Below are 16,654 nucleotides of genomic sequence, written 5' to 3'. Positions count from 1 at the left end.
CATGCTCTCTCCCTCCTTCCTTCTCTCTCCCCTGCTGTCACCCCCTCCAACTTACTCCCCCCCATCTCCCCCACCCTGCTCTCTCTCCCTCCCCCTCCCTCCCTCCCTCCTTCTCCCACCTCTCCCATGCTGTCGCACTCCTCTCCCTACTCTCTCATCTCCCCAACTTTCTCCACCCAGGTCTCCCGCTCCCCCAATGCTCCCGCGCTCTCCTCCCCCCCCCATTTTCCCCGCTCCCCACTCGTTCTCTCATCTTCCCAACTCTCTCCCTCCAGGTCTCTCTCGCCCCCCATTTTCCCCGCTCTCTCCTCCCCGCTCTCTCTCCCCCATCTACCATTCTTTCCTTTCCCATATCACCCGCTTCCCCCTATCTCCCCCACGCTCTCCATCTTCCCTGCTCTCTCCCCCAGGTCTCTCTCGCCCCCCCATTTCCCCCTCTCTCTCTCCCCCATAGACCCCTCCACCGCTCTCTCCCCATCTACCATGCTCTCCTTCCCCATCTCACCCGCCCCCCTCGCTCTCTCCTCCCATGCTCTCCCCCTCAACTTCTCTCCCCGCTCTCTCCCTCCTCCCGATCCCCCTGCTCTCTCCTTCCCACGCTCCCCCACCCCATCTCCCCCACTCTCTCTCTGCCCCCGCTCTCTCACCCCATCTCCCATGCTCGTCCTCCCCTGCTCTCTCCACCCTCTGTCCTCCCTCCCCCCGCTCTCTGTCCCCCCTCCCCTGCTCATCTCCACCCCTTCCTCTCTTCCCCGCTCACTCTGCCCCCCCCGCTCTCTCTCTCCCATGCTCTTCCTCCCCTGCTCTCCGTCCTCTCCCCCCCTGCTCTCTCTGCCCCCTCCCCTGCTCTCCACACCCCCTCCTCTGCTCTCCACACCCCCTCCTCTCCACCCCTTCCTCTCTCTTCCCCGCTCACTCTACCCTCTGCGCTCTCCACCCCTTCCTCTCTTCCCCGCTCACCTACCCTCTGCTGCTCTCTCTCCTCCCCCCGCTCACGCTCTCCCCCCTCTCGGTGTCTGTGTGTATGAACTAGCTCTCAATCACATCAAACTGCCAGCGCATTCCTTTAAATGTCCCTGGATGCTTCTATCAGTGTGTGTGTGTGTGTGTGTGTGTGGGGATGGGGATATTGGTCAAAGTGGGTTATAAGTAATATGTATTCATGTGCACTTTCCACAATATGAATGCATGACTGAGTGTGTGTGTGTGTGTGTTCTGGCTCATAGTTAATCTGAAGGCAGTGCAGAAGCACGTCCTCCACGGTGTGCGTTTCTCCCTCCGCCACAGCAAGTCTAACAAAAGGTCATGACAAACCTCCGTTTCTCTTCCTGCGCTCGTCACAGACAGTCAGTAGAGAAACTGCGGTAGTCGAGAGAGAGAGCGAGAGAGAGAGAGGGGTCCCTGGAGGAGGAAGTTAGTCTGCACAGTACATGTGGCTGTACGCTCCACTTCTGGAGAAAGACAGAGCTCTTATCCAATTCTAATCTCGGTGGGAAATTCTAATTTAAAAATGTCCCGACGTCAACACAACCGAAACTTCCTAGACCTTAAAAACACTGTGGGACTGTATCAACAGTGAAGGGTGGAATAGTGAAGACAAATACCAAAAGATAGTTTGAGTGGATTATTCCTTTTAACTTTACAAAATATCAATTATATAGCGACAGTGTGAGAACGATGCGAATACATTTAAAACAGACCCGTTCGGTTTTTTAATTCTTCCTAAGGAAGAGAAAACATCAAGTGAAAAGGCAGTGTCCATAGTCAAACTGTGCTCTGTCCAAACTGCACCTCTGACAAGAGGCAGAGAAACGCTTAAAAATGGCCGCGTCGAACTTCTTAGCCAAGCTGAAATGGGCTCGTTTTTGTCCCCCGCGACGAAAATCGGAGGGGGGGGGGGACTATGGATCCGTCTCTGTCCGTTCATACATACGCATGTTAGTACGTGCGTAAGTCATAGGAGATATCGCAGAGACAACTGGCCCCATTTTGACTAAACTTGAGTGAATGATGAGTCATGCCATAGAGATCTGGCATTTACAACATGACACTGATTGCTGTAGCGTCCCCCTTCAGCCAATCAACTGAAATTCCAAACTGAGCTTAAAATTGTTGCCACTAATTGGCCCAAAAGGGGGGGGGGACATGTTTACTGATGCCTTGTTTAACCTGAACACCTTTTACATACTTCGCTACTGAATTCCATTTCTCTCCACGGCTGTTTGACAATATCCTGTAGCCTCGCACTGCTTCACTCCTGGTTTCACACGTCACCTTGGTTGGGCCGTGACGAGAAGAAGTGGCAAAGCAGCTTCAGAACAGCCCACTTTGTCTTGTGCAGTGGCGGCGGCGGCGGCGTTGTTATGCTGCCCGTGGCAATAACGACCTAGAGCCGCGGTGGCAACAGCAGGTGTGTGACAGAGAGCAGGCAAAAATAAATAGGTGCTCCTTTCTGAGCTACTAGTCTACAGAGAGAGAAAGAACCTTCCCTCCCCCTTTCGCTTTCTCTGCGGGGAGATAGAAAAAGCAATAATCGGCCTCCCTCACACTCTACAACCCCCAATCGTTTCCGCCACCCTCCGTTGCCCCGTATTTGCTCAATCTGTTGGGCGCAGTCAAACGCCTGGCGACATGCGCCGACACCTGCAGTAAGAACACACAAGAACACACACAAAAAATGTTTTAAATCAGGATGAAGTGCTGCAAAATATGTATTGCATTGTAGGTCCTTCACTCGTAGATGTCAACTCCGTGAATGACCAGACACGAGCAAGGTCTCTCACACACACACACAGGTTAAATAAAATAGCTGATTATATTCTTCAGTCTCTCCCCCCCTCTAAAAACGCACACACACCCTTCTGTAAGTGTTGGGCACGTCTCTCACTAAATTAAAGTTAGAACATTAGCAGCAGCAGCAGCACAACAGCTAACCACAGTACCACTCAAAAGTTTGGACACCGACTCATTCCAGGTTTATTATTCATTTCTACATTGTAGAATAATAGTGAAGGCATCAAAACTATGAAATAACACATGTGGAATCACGTAGTAACCAGAAAAAGTGATAAATCAAAATATATTTTCTATTTGAGATTCTTCAAAGTAGCCACCCTTTGCCTTTGACAGCTTTGCACACGCTTGGCATTCTCTCAACCAGCTTCATGAGGTAGTCACCTGGAATGCATTTCAATTAACAGGTGTGTCTTCTTGAAAGTTTCGTCAAGAACAGTCGTAAAAACAATCAAGCACTATGATGAAACTGGCTCTCAGGGGGACCGCCACAGGATAGGAAGACCCAGAGGTTACCTCTGCTGCAGAGGACAAGTTCATTAAAAAGTTACCAGCCTCAGAAATTGCAGCCCAAATAAATGCTTCACAGAGTTCAAGTAACAGACACGTCTCAACATCAACTGTTCAGAGGGGACTGCGTGAATCAGGCCTTCATGGTCGAATTGCTGCAAAGAAACCACTACTAAGGGACACCAATAAAAAGAAGAGACTTGCTTGGGCCAAGAAACACATGCAATGGACATTAGACCGGTGAAAATCTGTCCTTTGGGCTGAGGAGTCCAAATTTGAGATTTTTACTTCCAATCGCCGTGTCTTTGTGAGACACAGTGTAGGTGAATGGGTGATCTATCATCCCATCTGGTTTGTGCTTAACGGGACTATCATTTGTTTTTCAACAGGACAATGACCCAACACACCTCCAGGCTGTATAAGGGCTACTTGATTAAGAAGGAGAGTGATGGAGTGCTGCATCAGATGACCTGGCCTCCACAATTACCTGACCACAAATCAATTGAGATGGTTTGGGATGAGTTGGACCGGCAGAGTTAAGGAAAAGCAGCCAACAAGTGCTCAGCATATGTGGGAACACCTTCAAGACTGTCGGAAAAGCATTCCAGGTGAAGCTGGTTGAGAGAATGCCAAGAGTGTGCAAAGCGGTCAAGGCAAAGGGTGGCTATCTCAAATATAAAATATATTTTGATTTGTTGAAAAAAATATTGGTTTCAACATGGTTCCATATGTGTTACTTCATAGTTTGATGTCTTCACGATTATTCTACAATGTAGAAAATTGTAATATATATATATAAAGATAAAAACTTGAATGAGTAGGCGTGTCCAAACTTTTGACTAGTACTGTACGTCATAGAACTGATCGGACATCACAACTTTGCTAAGTGGCGCTCTCGTGCGTTAGCGCCCGGTTATCCAACCCAGCACCTTGCTCGCTCACCCCTAACCCCTTGTTCCTGGAGACACCATGTTACTTCATGTGTGGTACAGAGATAAGGGGAGGAGAGCGAGACAGAACGAGAAAGATTCTGGCCCTTCATTAAAGCGATTAGAGATTAATGTCCAAAGCACACGTCTAATCCTGTTTAGGGCTGCACTGTGTGTGTGTGTGTGTGTGTGTGTGTGTGTGTGTGTGTGTGTGTTGTATATCATGCCGGAGAGGTAGTGTAACAACTCAGTTCCCTCAGACTGTGTCCCAGTGCTTCTTCTTCAGAGTGTCACTACTACTTAGTGTGTCAGTATCCCACTGTGTCGAGGTCAACCCCTATCAGCATCATAACATAACAAAAATAATACAAATGGAGGGGCCTCCCGAGCGGCGCAGCGGTCTAAGGCACTGTGTCGCAGCGCTAGAGGCGTCACCGCAGATCCGGGTTCGATCCCGGGCCGTGTCGCAGCCGATCCGGGAGCCCCGTGAGGAGGCACACAATTGGCCCAGCGTCGTCCGGGTTAGCGGATGGCTCCTAATGTTTTGTGCACTCAGTGTATTTCACAGCGTCCGTGGCCATAACAGGATGTCTATCCTCTTTCCACATACACACTGTAATACACACATCCCGGTGTTGGTCCTCTGCCAGATGCGAGGATAGGATTCCACAGCTATGAGATTGATGTCAGGGCCAATTAACTGTGTGAACACACACACACACGACTCTGGTGAGGACAAGAACATAAGTGATCCACCACAAAACACCCTATATTGACAACCCAACATCTCAGGATTCAGCAGCATTACGATCCACATTCAACAAAGTCCCCCAGACAGTCTCCCATCACAATACGACTGTTCTCTAGAGGCAGACGACAGAGAGCAGAGATACGGTCCTATACTCTATCCTAGGCGTGTACACTTGTTCACTACGCCCCATAGATGTACTGAAACGCGTGGAGAATGGGGTCCCTCCATCCCTCCCTCCTGCTCTACCTCACTCCGTCTGCCATCACTTCTCCTGGCAGCGGAGCGCGAAGGGAAGCTTCAGACCTCTCAGCCAGTCAACTGAGCGGAAGAGTGAGCAGTGGCCCGATCCATGTGCCAGTCTTTCTTAAATCAGGCGAGTATGAGCGTGAGATTGTGTGTGTGTGTGGGGAGAGGGCAGGTTAGGCAAGGACTGACTATGTGGTATAGCGTAGCAGTGTGACACCCTATTGTGGTGCGGATTGATTAAAAGCACACGAGAGCAGCACACAGCCTACAATCTGTGGGCTTCCTTCCTTCGTTCATAGCTAGTGTTTCTCATTAACAGCTCAGGTGTGGGCATTAAGGAGGTGCATCTCACTGCGATAGACTAACGTCCTGTCCAGTGGGAGTACGTGTACATCAAGCTGCCTCAGGCTCCAGCCCCATGGGCCGTTATGGCTCAGACAAGGATACTGCATCACTCGTCATACACAGTGACAACCCAGACCCACTCAAGGCCCCGGCCGAGGCCGAAGCCACAACCAGGGACAGAGTCCAGTATAGCTCAGCATTAGAACTTAATCAACCGTACGTTCCATTCCATTCCTCTAGGCTAGAGAGTCACAGGACTTGAGTTTGGTTCCTGCCCGGGCCTCAAGCTCCAACAACACAGTCAGAAGGAGGAGGAATCCCAACCACCCCCTTCTGTCAACTCTCAGGGTGTTTCCCAAATGGACCTCTATGACCTATATAGTGCACTACTTTTAGTCCAGGGCCCATACTGTCAACTATTTAACACGCCAACGGTCCACATTACTCCGAGACTGACTCCAACTGACTAAAAAGCTTCGTAACGGGCATGTTTGATTATTTAAATGCCACATACAGCAGAATTATATTAGCAGCTATATTTAATGGGAGGTCGTGATCAGATGATATGCATTGCAGATTGAAAATAATAATAATAATAATGAGTCTTACACAGCACATTCAGAAAGTATTCAGGACCCTTTATTCTACCATTTTTATTTTATTTTTTATATATAATCTTCAATCTACACACAATAACCCATAAATTACAAAGTGAAAACAGTTTAGAAATGTTTGCGCAATTATTAAATCTAACACAAACAGAAATACCTTATTTACATAAGTATTCAGACCCATTGCTAAGAGACTTGAAATTGAGCTCAAGAGCATCCTGTTTCCATTGATCAGTCCACCTGTGGTAAATTCAATTGATTGGACATGATTTGGAAAGGCACAAACCTGTCTATATAAAAGGTCCCTCAGTTGACAGTGCATGTCAGAGCAAAACCCAAGCCGTGAGGTCGAAGGAAATGGCTGTCGAGCTCCAAGACACTATTGTGTTGAGGCACAGACCTGGGTGATGGTACCAAAAAAATGTATGCAGCATTGAAGGTCCCCAAGAACACAATGGCCTCCATCATAAAAAAAATATGGAAGAAGTCTGACCCTACTAAGACTCCTCCTAGAGCTGGCCGCCCGGCCAAAATGAGAAATAGGGGGAGAAGAGCCTTGGTCAGGGAGGTGACCAAGAACCCGATGGTCTCTGTGGATATGGGAGAAATTTCCAGAAGGACAACTATCTCTGCAGCACTCCATCAATCAGGCCTTTATGGTAGCATGGCCAGAATGAAGCCACTCCTCAGTAAAAAGGCACCACAGCCCACTTGAATTTTGCAAAAGCCACCGAAAGGTCTCTCAGTACTCCGAGCATGGGCTGACCAACTGGCAAGTGTCTTCACTGACATTTTCAACCTCTCCCTGTCGGAGTCTGTAATACCAACATGTTTCAAACTGACCACCATAGTCCCTGTGCCCAAGAACACTAAGGTAACCTGCCTAAATGACTACCGACCCATAGTACTCAGCTTTGAAAGGCTGGTCATGGCTCACAAAACCATTATCCCAGAAACCCTAGACCCTCTCCAATTTGCATACCGCACCAACAGCTCCAGACTTCCCTTTCCCACCTGGACAAAAGGAACACTTATGTGAGAATGCCATTCACCGACTACAGCTTGTCGTTCAACACCCTAGTGCACTCAAAGCTTATCACTAAGTTAAGGACCCTGGGACTAAACACCTCCCTCTGCAACTGGATCCTGGACTTCCTGACGGGCCACCCCCAGGTGGTAAGGGTAGGTAACAACACATCCGCCACGCTGATCCCCATCAGGGGTGTGTGCTCAGTCCCCTCCTGTACTCCCTGTTCACACATGACTGCACGGCCAAACACGACTCCAGCACCATCATTAAGTTTGCTGAAAACACAACAGTGGTAGGCCTGATCACCGACATCGATGAGACAGCCTATAGCAAGTAGGTCAGAGACCTGACCGTGTGGTGCAAGGACAACAACCTCTTCCCCAACGTGATCAAGACAAAGGAGATGATTGTGGACTATAGGAAAAGGAGGACAGAGCACGCCCCCATTCTCATCGACGGCGATGTAGTGGAGCAGGTTGAGAGCTTCAAGTTCCTTGGTGTCCACATCAACAAACTAACATGGCCTAAGCACACCAAGACAGTCGTGAAGAGGGCACGACAAAACCTATTCCACCTCAGGAGACTGAAAAGATTTGGCATGGGTCCTCAGATCCTCAAAAGTTCTACAGCTGCACCATCGAGAGCATCCTGATGGGTTGCATCACTACCTGGTATGGCAACTGCTCGGCCTCCGACCGCAAGGCACTACAGAGGGTAGTGTGTACGGCCCAGTACAGCACTGGGGCAAAGCTTCCTGCCATCCAGGACCTCTATACCGGTGGTGTCAGAGGAAGGCCCTAAAAATTGTCAAAGACTCCTGCCACCCTAGTCATAGACTGTTCTCTCTGCTACCGCACAGCAAGCAATACCGGAGCGCCAAGTCTAGGACCAAGAGGCTTCTAAACAGCTTCGACCCCCAAGCCATAAGACGCCTGAACAGCTAATCAAATGGCTACCCAGACTATTTGCATTGCCCCCCCCCACGCTGCTGCTACTTTTATTATCGATGCATAGCCACTTTAAATAACTCTACCTACATGTACATAATTACCTCGAAACCAATGCCCCGCGCACATTGACTCTGTACCGGTACCCTCTGTATATAGCCCCGCTATTGTTATTTACTGCTGCTCTTTAATTATTTGTTATTCTTCTCTCTTACTTTTTAGGGATTTTCTTAAAACTGCATTGTTGGTTAAGGGCTTGTAAGTAAGCACTTCACTTTAAGGTCTACACCTGTGCATTCAGCGCATGTGACAAATCAAATGTGATTTGAACGTCCTCGTGTGGCCCAGCTGGAGGCCGGACGAGAACCCTGTTAAACATCTCTGGAGAGACCTGGAAAATGTTGTTCAGCGATGCTCCCCATCCAGCCTGACAGGGCTTGAGAAGATCTGCGGAGAAGAATGGGAGAAACTCCCCAAATACAGGTGAGCCAAGCTTTGTAGCGTCATACCCAAGGAGACTCAAGGCTGTAATCGCTGCCAACGGTGCTTCAACAAAATACTGAGTAAAGGGTCTGAATACTTATGTAAATTTGATATTTTCCAGGTATATATATATATATATATATATATACATACACACACGTTTTCAAAAATGTAGGAGAAAAACAACTGTTTTTGCTTTGTCATTATGGGGTATGTGTAGATTGACGAGGGGAAAAAAATGGATAAGGCTGTAACATAAAATGTAGAAAAAAGTCAAGGGGTTTGAATAGATTCCGAATGCACTTTAATAGAGCTTTTGAAGACACGTTTTAAGAGACCCAAAGACAGGTAGTTGGCCTGCTGGTGTCACTGGGATTATTTAGCTTGGGATAAATTTTAAAAAGCTGTGAGAAAGAGATGGTTGGTGACAATGCTGCAGAAACATGGTAAATTGGAGGAAGTAGGTTACTGCATACTGATAGTTTCCCGCCCACAGAATAGTTAATGAAGGTAAAGTGTCCATAAGAACTGACCTTACAGAGGCACTCTCACTCTATGTAAACACACCAACAGCATTGTGGGTAGACGGGAAGTAGAAGAGGTTACAGCTACAAACCTCTACAGGGAGGGTGTTCACGTGTCAGCTTCCTGCAACAACAACAATAATAAGACACCCTGGCCTGTTCGAAACATACCCAGTCTTCACAATGTCTTGAGACACAGGTGAGGGCTGGGTACGATGCTTCTAAAATAAATCCCTCCTCACCTCCTCCACTTCCTTCCTTGAAGTGATCACATCGGACACGACTGGACAGGCGAAACTCTGGGTTCTATAACACAGTCTAACAATCTACATGGTGTCAGATCAGTGATTGTCTCCAGGAAGGAAAGGAAGGAAGGCTGTATCTCTCAGCGTTCTGGTTGGTTCTCGGTTTCTCTGCAGTGAAATGGAAGAAGGGGTGATGGACCGTGGCTTCTGCTAAAGCCCTGAAACTGTCCAGATCCAGCAAGGTGACATCACTATGCACCCCCCCCCCAAATAAAAAGATTCTTAGTAATCAGAGACAGGACGTCAAACTAACGGAGATCTGAGTCCAGGACACAGACGAGTTGTGCTCTAAAAATATCTCATCTACTTACTTACCCCAAACAAAGCACTTGACAAAAATACTAAAAAGCATGTGTCAAAACACACTCGAAAGCTTTAGTACTAAACCAGCCAAGCTCTAAAGCTTTTTGAACAGGAGAAGACGTACAGTACTAAAGCCCATTAATGATGCTTTTACCCACCTTGTCTCATACAGTGGTATCTTTATTCATTGATTCTATAGTATGGTTATTATTTTAATAATGTCATTAATTTACTACGGGTGCTAGTATCTCTATTTATTTAGGTGAGGGAGCACAAAGAAAAATGTAAATGACGTCAACTTTTCCTCAAAAGTGTGTGCCAACAGATGCAAAAGAAAACGGATCCTCCAAAATGCAACATCCGCCTGTGTTCACGCAGCCATTTTCCTTTTGACATGGGCCTATTTTTAACACCCTCAAAACTCCAAGTTCGGGATAGGCTACCTCATTTTTTTTAAACGGGCCATCGCCACCGTCAAATCGTGAGGGATAGTTCTTCATGTTTTACCCGGGGAAAAGTCCCAGCTGCATGTCCACACCGACCATTTGATTGATCAGTCAGTTTTGCGGGAATATGCGTTTAGAGGTCTTCTTGAATGACTGTTCCGTGAGCGTATTTAGAGAAGACCGGGTTAACCAATTAGCCCTTCTTGTGTTTTGTTTCAATCAAAGGGCCTATCTTTGACAATTCGGCTTCAGCTAACCATCCTAAAATCTCATTAGAAATGAGGTGTTTTTGGTGTAGCAGTAACGTTACAGCCCTACTATGCTATTATATTTTGGTTCTGTTATGTAACATGCAAATTAAATCATTATATGATCTGGCAAGACATTGATCACTTTTTCTAAACAAGCACCATCTTCTGGGCCCGAGTAGCAGGCCGCTTTTCATCCAAATTTCCGAATGCTGCCCACTACCCTAGAGAGGTTAACTTCTCTAGGGTAGGGGGCAGCGTTGGGAATTTTGGATGAAAAGCGTGCCCAAATTAAACTGCTTTGCTACTAGCCATAAAAGCTAGAATATGCATATAATTAGTAGATGTGGATAGGAAACACTCTGAAGTTTCGAAAACTGTTTGAATGATGTCTGTGAGTATAACATAACTCATATGGTAGGTAAAAACCTGAGAAAAAATACAACCAGGAAGTGGGAAATCTGAGGTCTGTAGTCTTTCAAAGCTTGGCCTATTGAAAAGTGTCTATGGTGTCATGTTGCATTTCCTAAGGCTTCCACTAGATGTCAACAGTCTTTATAACGTTGTTTGATGCTTCTACTGTGAAGTGGGGCCGAATGAGAGGGGAATGAGTCAGAGGTCTGCCAGCAGCCACAAGCTCAGTCTTGCGCGTTCACGTCAGAGCGACCTGCGTTCCATTGCATTTCTGAAGACAAAGGAATTCTCCGGTTGGAACATTATTGAAGATTTATGTTAAAAACAACCTAAAGTGATTCTATACATCGTTTGACATGTTTCTACGGACTGTAACTGAACTTTTGTACTTTGTCTGCTCGTGCGTCATGAAGTTGGATTACTGGGCTGAACGCGCTAACAACAAGGAGGAATTTGGACATAAATGATGGACAATAACGAACAAAACAAACATTTATTGTGGAACTGGGATTCCTGGGAGTGCATTCTGATGAAGATCATCAAAAGTAAGTGATTATTTATAATGCCATTTCTGACTTCTGTTGACTCCCACATGGCGGATATCTGTATGGCTTGATTTTGTTGTCTGAGCGTCGTACTCAGATTATTGCATGGTGTGCTTTTTACGTAATTTTTTAAATAAAAATCTGACACAGCAGTTGCATTAAGGAGAAGTGGATCTAAAATTCCATGTATAATAGTTGTATCTTTTAGCAATGTTTATTATGAGTATTTCTGTAAATTGATGTGGCTCTCTGCAAAATCACCGGATGTTTTGGAACTACTGAACATAACGCGCCGATATAAATATAAAAAATATAAATAAATATTTAAATATAAATACCAAACAAAACATACATGTATTGTGTAACATGAAGTCCTATGAGTGTCATCTGATGAAGATCAAAGGTTAGTGATTCATTTTATCTATATTTCTGCTTTTTGTGACTCCTCTCTTTGGCTGGAAAAATGGCTGTGTTTTTCTGTGACTTGGCTCTGACCTAATGTAACAGTATAACTTTAGACCGTCCCCTCGCCCATACCCGGGCGCGAACCAGGGACCCTCTGCACACATCAAAAACAGTCACCCTCGAAGCATTGTTACCCATCGCTCCACAAAAGCCACGGCCTTTGAAGAGCAAGGGGAACTACTACTTCAAGGGGGAACTACTACTTCAAGGTCTCAGAGCAAGTGAAGTCACTGATTGAAACGCTAACTAAGCTAGCCGTTTCACATCCGTTACACTAACATAATCTTTTTGATTTGCTTTCGTCGTAAAGCTTTTTGAAATCGGACACTGTGGCTGGATTTACAACAAGTGTATCGTTAAAATGGTGTAAAATACATGTACGTTTGAGGAATTTTAATTATGGGATTTCTGTTGTTTTGAATTTGGCTCCCTGCAGTTTCACTGGCTGTTGACAGGTGGGACACTACCGTCCCACGTACCCTAGAGAGGTTGAAGAAGTTGAACCAACTTATGGTGATAAAGAACCGTTGAAGGATAGCTCTGCCATTCGGCCAATTCAGGAACGAAGAAGAATAATTTGCAGTAGGACTAACCTAATAGGCCTACGACTACATGGTATAGCTGTTTTTAGGCTACAGCCGAATGCACATGCATATAACTTAATATCATTGAACTGTTCGTGATTAGCTTGAACACACGGTGACGATATACCCCATTACAGAATAAAACAAAACATAGAATTGTACGAGGGCTCCGTGGAGTTTCGTGAACATCCTCCAGGACTTAATTCAAACGTCCTGACCACTTTGGCCAATCAGAACTCGGACAGGCCTCCGCAGTGCACACTGGTAGCCTAATAGTTCTTCATCGTTCTTGCCACCGCCAGAGAGAAGAAACCACCATTTACCTCTAGGTTGCAATAAATATTTGGTTTGACATTGAATTATTGCTGTAATTAAATATAATTTCTCAGAAGCCATTTGACAGAAATAGTATCACAGCTCAGTGTATTCTCGAGTCAAATTGGAAAAAATGTGAGGGAGCACCGCTCCTCCGACTTCTACAGGTGAATGCTGCATTGACATAGTACTAAAATACTGCTGAGGTATCTATCGCCATTTGGAAGGGGGGGGGTATACAGTGCATTTGGAAAGTATTCCGACGCCTCGACTTTCTCCACATTTTGTTAAAGCCTTATTAAAAAATATATATATATATATATATTTTTTTTTCCCCCTACAATCTACACACAACAACCCATAGTGACAAAGCAAAAACAGGTTAGTATACATTTTAGAAAATGGCCTCCTGAGTGGCGCAGTGGTCTAAGGCTGTGCTTACTTGAGATTCTGGGTTCAAGTCCAGGCTCTGTCGCTGCCGGCTGTGACCGGGAGATCCATGGGGCGGCGCACAATTGGCCCAGCATCGTCCGGGTTCGGGGAGGGTTTGACCGGCAGAGATGTCCTTGTCCCATTGCGCACTTGCGACTCCTGTGACCGGCCGTGCACGCTGAAACAGTGGCCTGGTGTACTTTGTTTCCTCTGACACATTGGCGCGGCTGGTTTCATGGGTTAAGTGGGCATTGTGTCAAGAAGCAGTGCGGCTTGGTTGGGTTGCATTTCGGAGGATGCACGCCGTTCGACCTTTGCCTCTCGAGTCTGTATGGGAGTTGCAGCGATGAGACAATTGGATACCATGAAATTGGGGAGAAAGTGGCAAAAAAAATCTGGAAATATCACATGTACATAAGTATTCAGACCCTCTACTCAGTACTTTGTTGAAGCACCTGGGGCAGCGATTACAGCCTCGAGTCTTCTTGGGTATGACGCTACAAGCTTGGCACACCTGTATTTGGGGAGTTTCTCCCATTCTTCTCTGCAGATCCTCTCAAACTCTGTCTTGTTGGATGGGGAGCATTGCTGAACAGCTATTTTCAGGTCTCTCCAGAGATGTTCGATCGGGTTCAAGTCCGGGCTCTGGCTGGGCCACTCAAGGACATTGAGATTTGTTCCGAAGCAACTCCTCCGCATTGACTTGGCTGTGTGCTTAGGGTCATTGTGCTGTTGGAAGGTGAACAGTCACCCCAGTCTGAGGTCCTGAGCACTCTGGAGCAGGTTTTCATCAACGAGCTCTCTGTACTTTGCTCTGTTCATCTTTGCCTCGATCCTGACTAGTCTCCCAGTCCCTGAAAAACATCCCCACAGCATGATGCTGCCACCACCATGCGTCCCCGTAGGGATGGTGCCAGGTTTCCTCCAGACCTGACACTTGGAATTCAGGCCAAAGAGTTCTCGTGATCCGAGTCCTTTAGGTGCCTTTTGGCAAACTCCAAGCAGGCTGTCATGTTCCTTTTACTGAGAAGTGGCTTCAGTCTGGCCAATCTATCATAAAAGCATGATTTTCCAGAGTGCTGCAGAGACCGTTGTGCTTCTGGAAGGTTCTCCCATCTCCACAGAGGACCTCTGGAGCTCTGTCAGAGTGACCATCGGGTTCTTGGTCACCTCCCTGACAAAGGCCCCTCTCCTCCTATTGCTCAGTTTGGCCAGGCGGCCAGCTCTAGGAGGAGTATTGGTGGTTCCAAACTTCTTCCATTTAAGAATGATGGTTGCCACTTTGTTCCTGGGGAACTTCAATGCTGCAGAAATGTTTTGGTACCCTTACCAGATCTGTGCATCGACACAATCCTGTCTCGGAGATCTACAGGCAATTCTTTTGATGTCATATGGCTTGGCTTTTGCTCTGACATGCGCTGTCAACTATGGGGCCTTATATAGACAGGTGTGTGCCTTTCCAAATCATGTCCAATCAATTGAATTTACCACCGGTGGACTCCAATCAAGTTGTAGAAACATCTCAAGGATGATCAATGGAAAAAGGATGCACCTGAGCTCAATTTCAAGTCTCATAGCAAAGGGTCTGAATACTTATGTAAATAAGGCATCTGTTTTTTATATTTAATGCATTTGCTAAAATTTCTAAAAGCCTGTTTTCTCTGTCATTATAGGGTATCGTGTGTAGATTGATGAGGAAAAATGTAATCAATTTTAGAATAAGGCTGTAACGTAAAGCAAAATGTGAAAAAAGTCAAGGGGTCTGAATACTTTCCGAATGCATCGGAAATAAACTTAGCATTAACACATACAGTATCATATAGCATACAGTATATTATAATATAACAGAGAAAGGGGAAAAGTGGAATAGAAAAATAGAAAAACTGACACACACACACACACACACACACACACACACACACACACACACACACACACACACAGGGATCTTGAGAGCCTTTGTTCAGAATGACCATGGATGGATGTCAGGTGTGTGAGATTTCCTGGCTACTCTTCCTACTGCTCCATTACATTGGATTAATACACTCCCTTCCAGTTAACCCCCCCAAAAAAAAAAAAATATATATATATAACTTCTATTACAGAAAATCTAACCTATCAATTGATATACTAATGATCGTAGAACGTTGCTAAAACCCCTGGCAACATTGGAATCCAAATCTAACGGTGGAGCCTCTGTCGTGGAACGAACAACTGGTTTCTGTATGCCACCATCTGAATGGCCAGTGGTGCATTTGATATGACGGATCTCCCCCAAAATACCGCGACCGACCGAGAGATAAAAATGCTCTATCGGAAACATAGGCACAGGATACTCTCGTGAGGGGTACGTGTACAAGAACGATACAGAAGTTGATTCTGTATTAGATTGTGGTAGACTAACCTATAGGCTACGTGTCTGGGTTGACCAGATAGACAACAATCAAATGTTATTGCAAGTTGAGAATGTCTTATTATGCTATTTACCCAGTCACCTAAAAACAATGCAAACACTGCCTTTTATGTCTGCCACAGTTATGTCAGAGAATTTAAGATCGGTTTGGTAGTAAACCTAAAGTATGACCCGTAAAACCCATAGTGGACGTCTTTAAATGGTCTGCAAACAGTACTTACTTGTCTTAAACGAACAAAAAACAGACAAGAAGAACCAACGGATAGAACTAACGTTTACTTCCCTTACTCGAAGGCTCTTACCTCGGCACACAGCTTGGTGAAGAGCGGTCCACTTCCCAGGTGGCGTATAGGTTCATGTGGACAGGGCGATTCGAGGTGATCGTGACCGGTTTGGAGGGTTGCAAGTGCGGGGAGGGGGCACCTCCAGTCCGCGGGAGCCCTCCTCGCTCCGACATCCTGGAGGTAGGTTAGCTTAAAAGGTTTCAAACGAAGGGGTATAATAGCCTTTCTTTCCCTTCTGCCTCTTCGTTGCAAAAACCTCGGTGTGCCTGTCTAGGCTACACGTTAAAATTTTCGTCTGTGCAATTAAAAGTGAATCCGTATCTTCTATACAATTGAATAACTATTATTTTGGTCGTACTAAATTGTAACTTTACCGTGAATTTCCTTTCTTTCAGAGAGCACAACGAGCAAACCCTCTTTCTCGCTCTCAACTTGTCTCTAGCCTGGTGCAGGAAACAGAACATTTCTCCACCAAGGCAAATCGCACAATCAGAGAAGAGGCGAAGTGAGAGGTTCTTACTCCCCCCCCCCCAAGTCTGCCCACGAAAACAAGACCACGAAGTGAGGAATTTTTGTATGAAGGTCAATGAGTCTCGAATTTGGTCAACAACAAAAATAATTGCAAATGTTCTACGTGAGGCTTCTTTGACCGAATATATGGGTTGTTACAAATGCTCTGATATAAGTGGACCACGTGGCATTTCGGTCACTTTGAAAAATACGACTTTTTA

The 16,654-nt window shown here is 46.0% G+C and overlaps 1 protein-coding gene across 1 annotated transcript in view; it reads right to left on the bottom strand.

The window, feature by feature from the left end:
• Positions 1 to 16,384, bottom strand: part of LOC115133373 (phosphofurin acidic cluster sorting protein 1) — a 57,416-nt gene extending 41,032 nt beyond the window's left edge. The window contains exon 1 of the mRNA XM_029666540.2: positions 15,942 to 16,384. Within this exon, the coding sequence (XP_029522400.1) occupies positions 15,942 to 16,096 (155 nt within the window). The 5' untranslated portion in view covers positions 16,097 to 16,384. The remainder of the gene's footprint in view (positions 1 to 15,941) is intronic.
• Positions 16,385 to 16,654: the final 270 nt, after the last annotated feature.

Source organism: Oncorhynchus nerka, linkage group LG8 (genome assembly GCF_034236695.1).
Source record: "Oncorhynchus nerka isolate Pitt River linkage group LG8, Oner_Uvic_2.0, whole genome shotgun sequence".
NCBI lineage: Eukaryota > Metazoa > Chordata > Actinopteri > Salmoniformes > Salmonidae > Oncorhynchus > Oncorhynchus nerka.
Note: the sequence above shows the minus strand (reverse complement) of the source record. Positions and strands in the feature narration are given on the sequence as shown.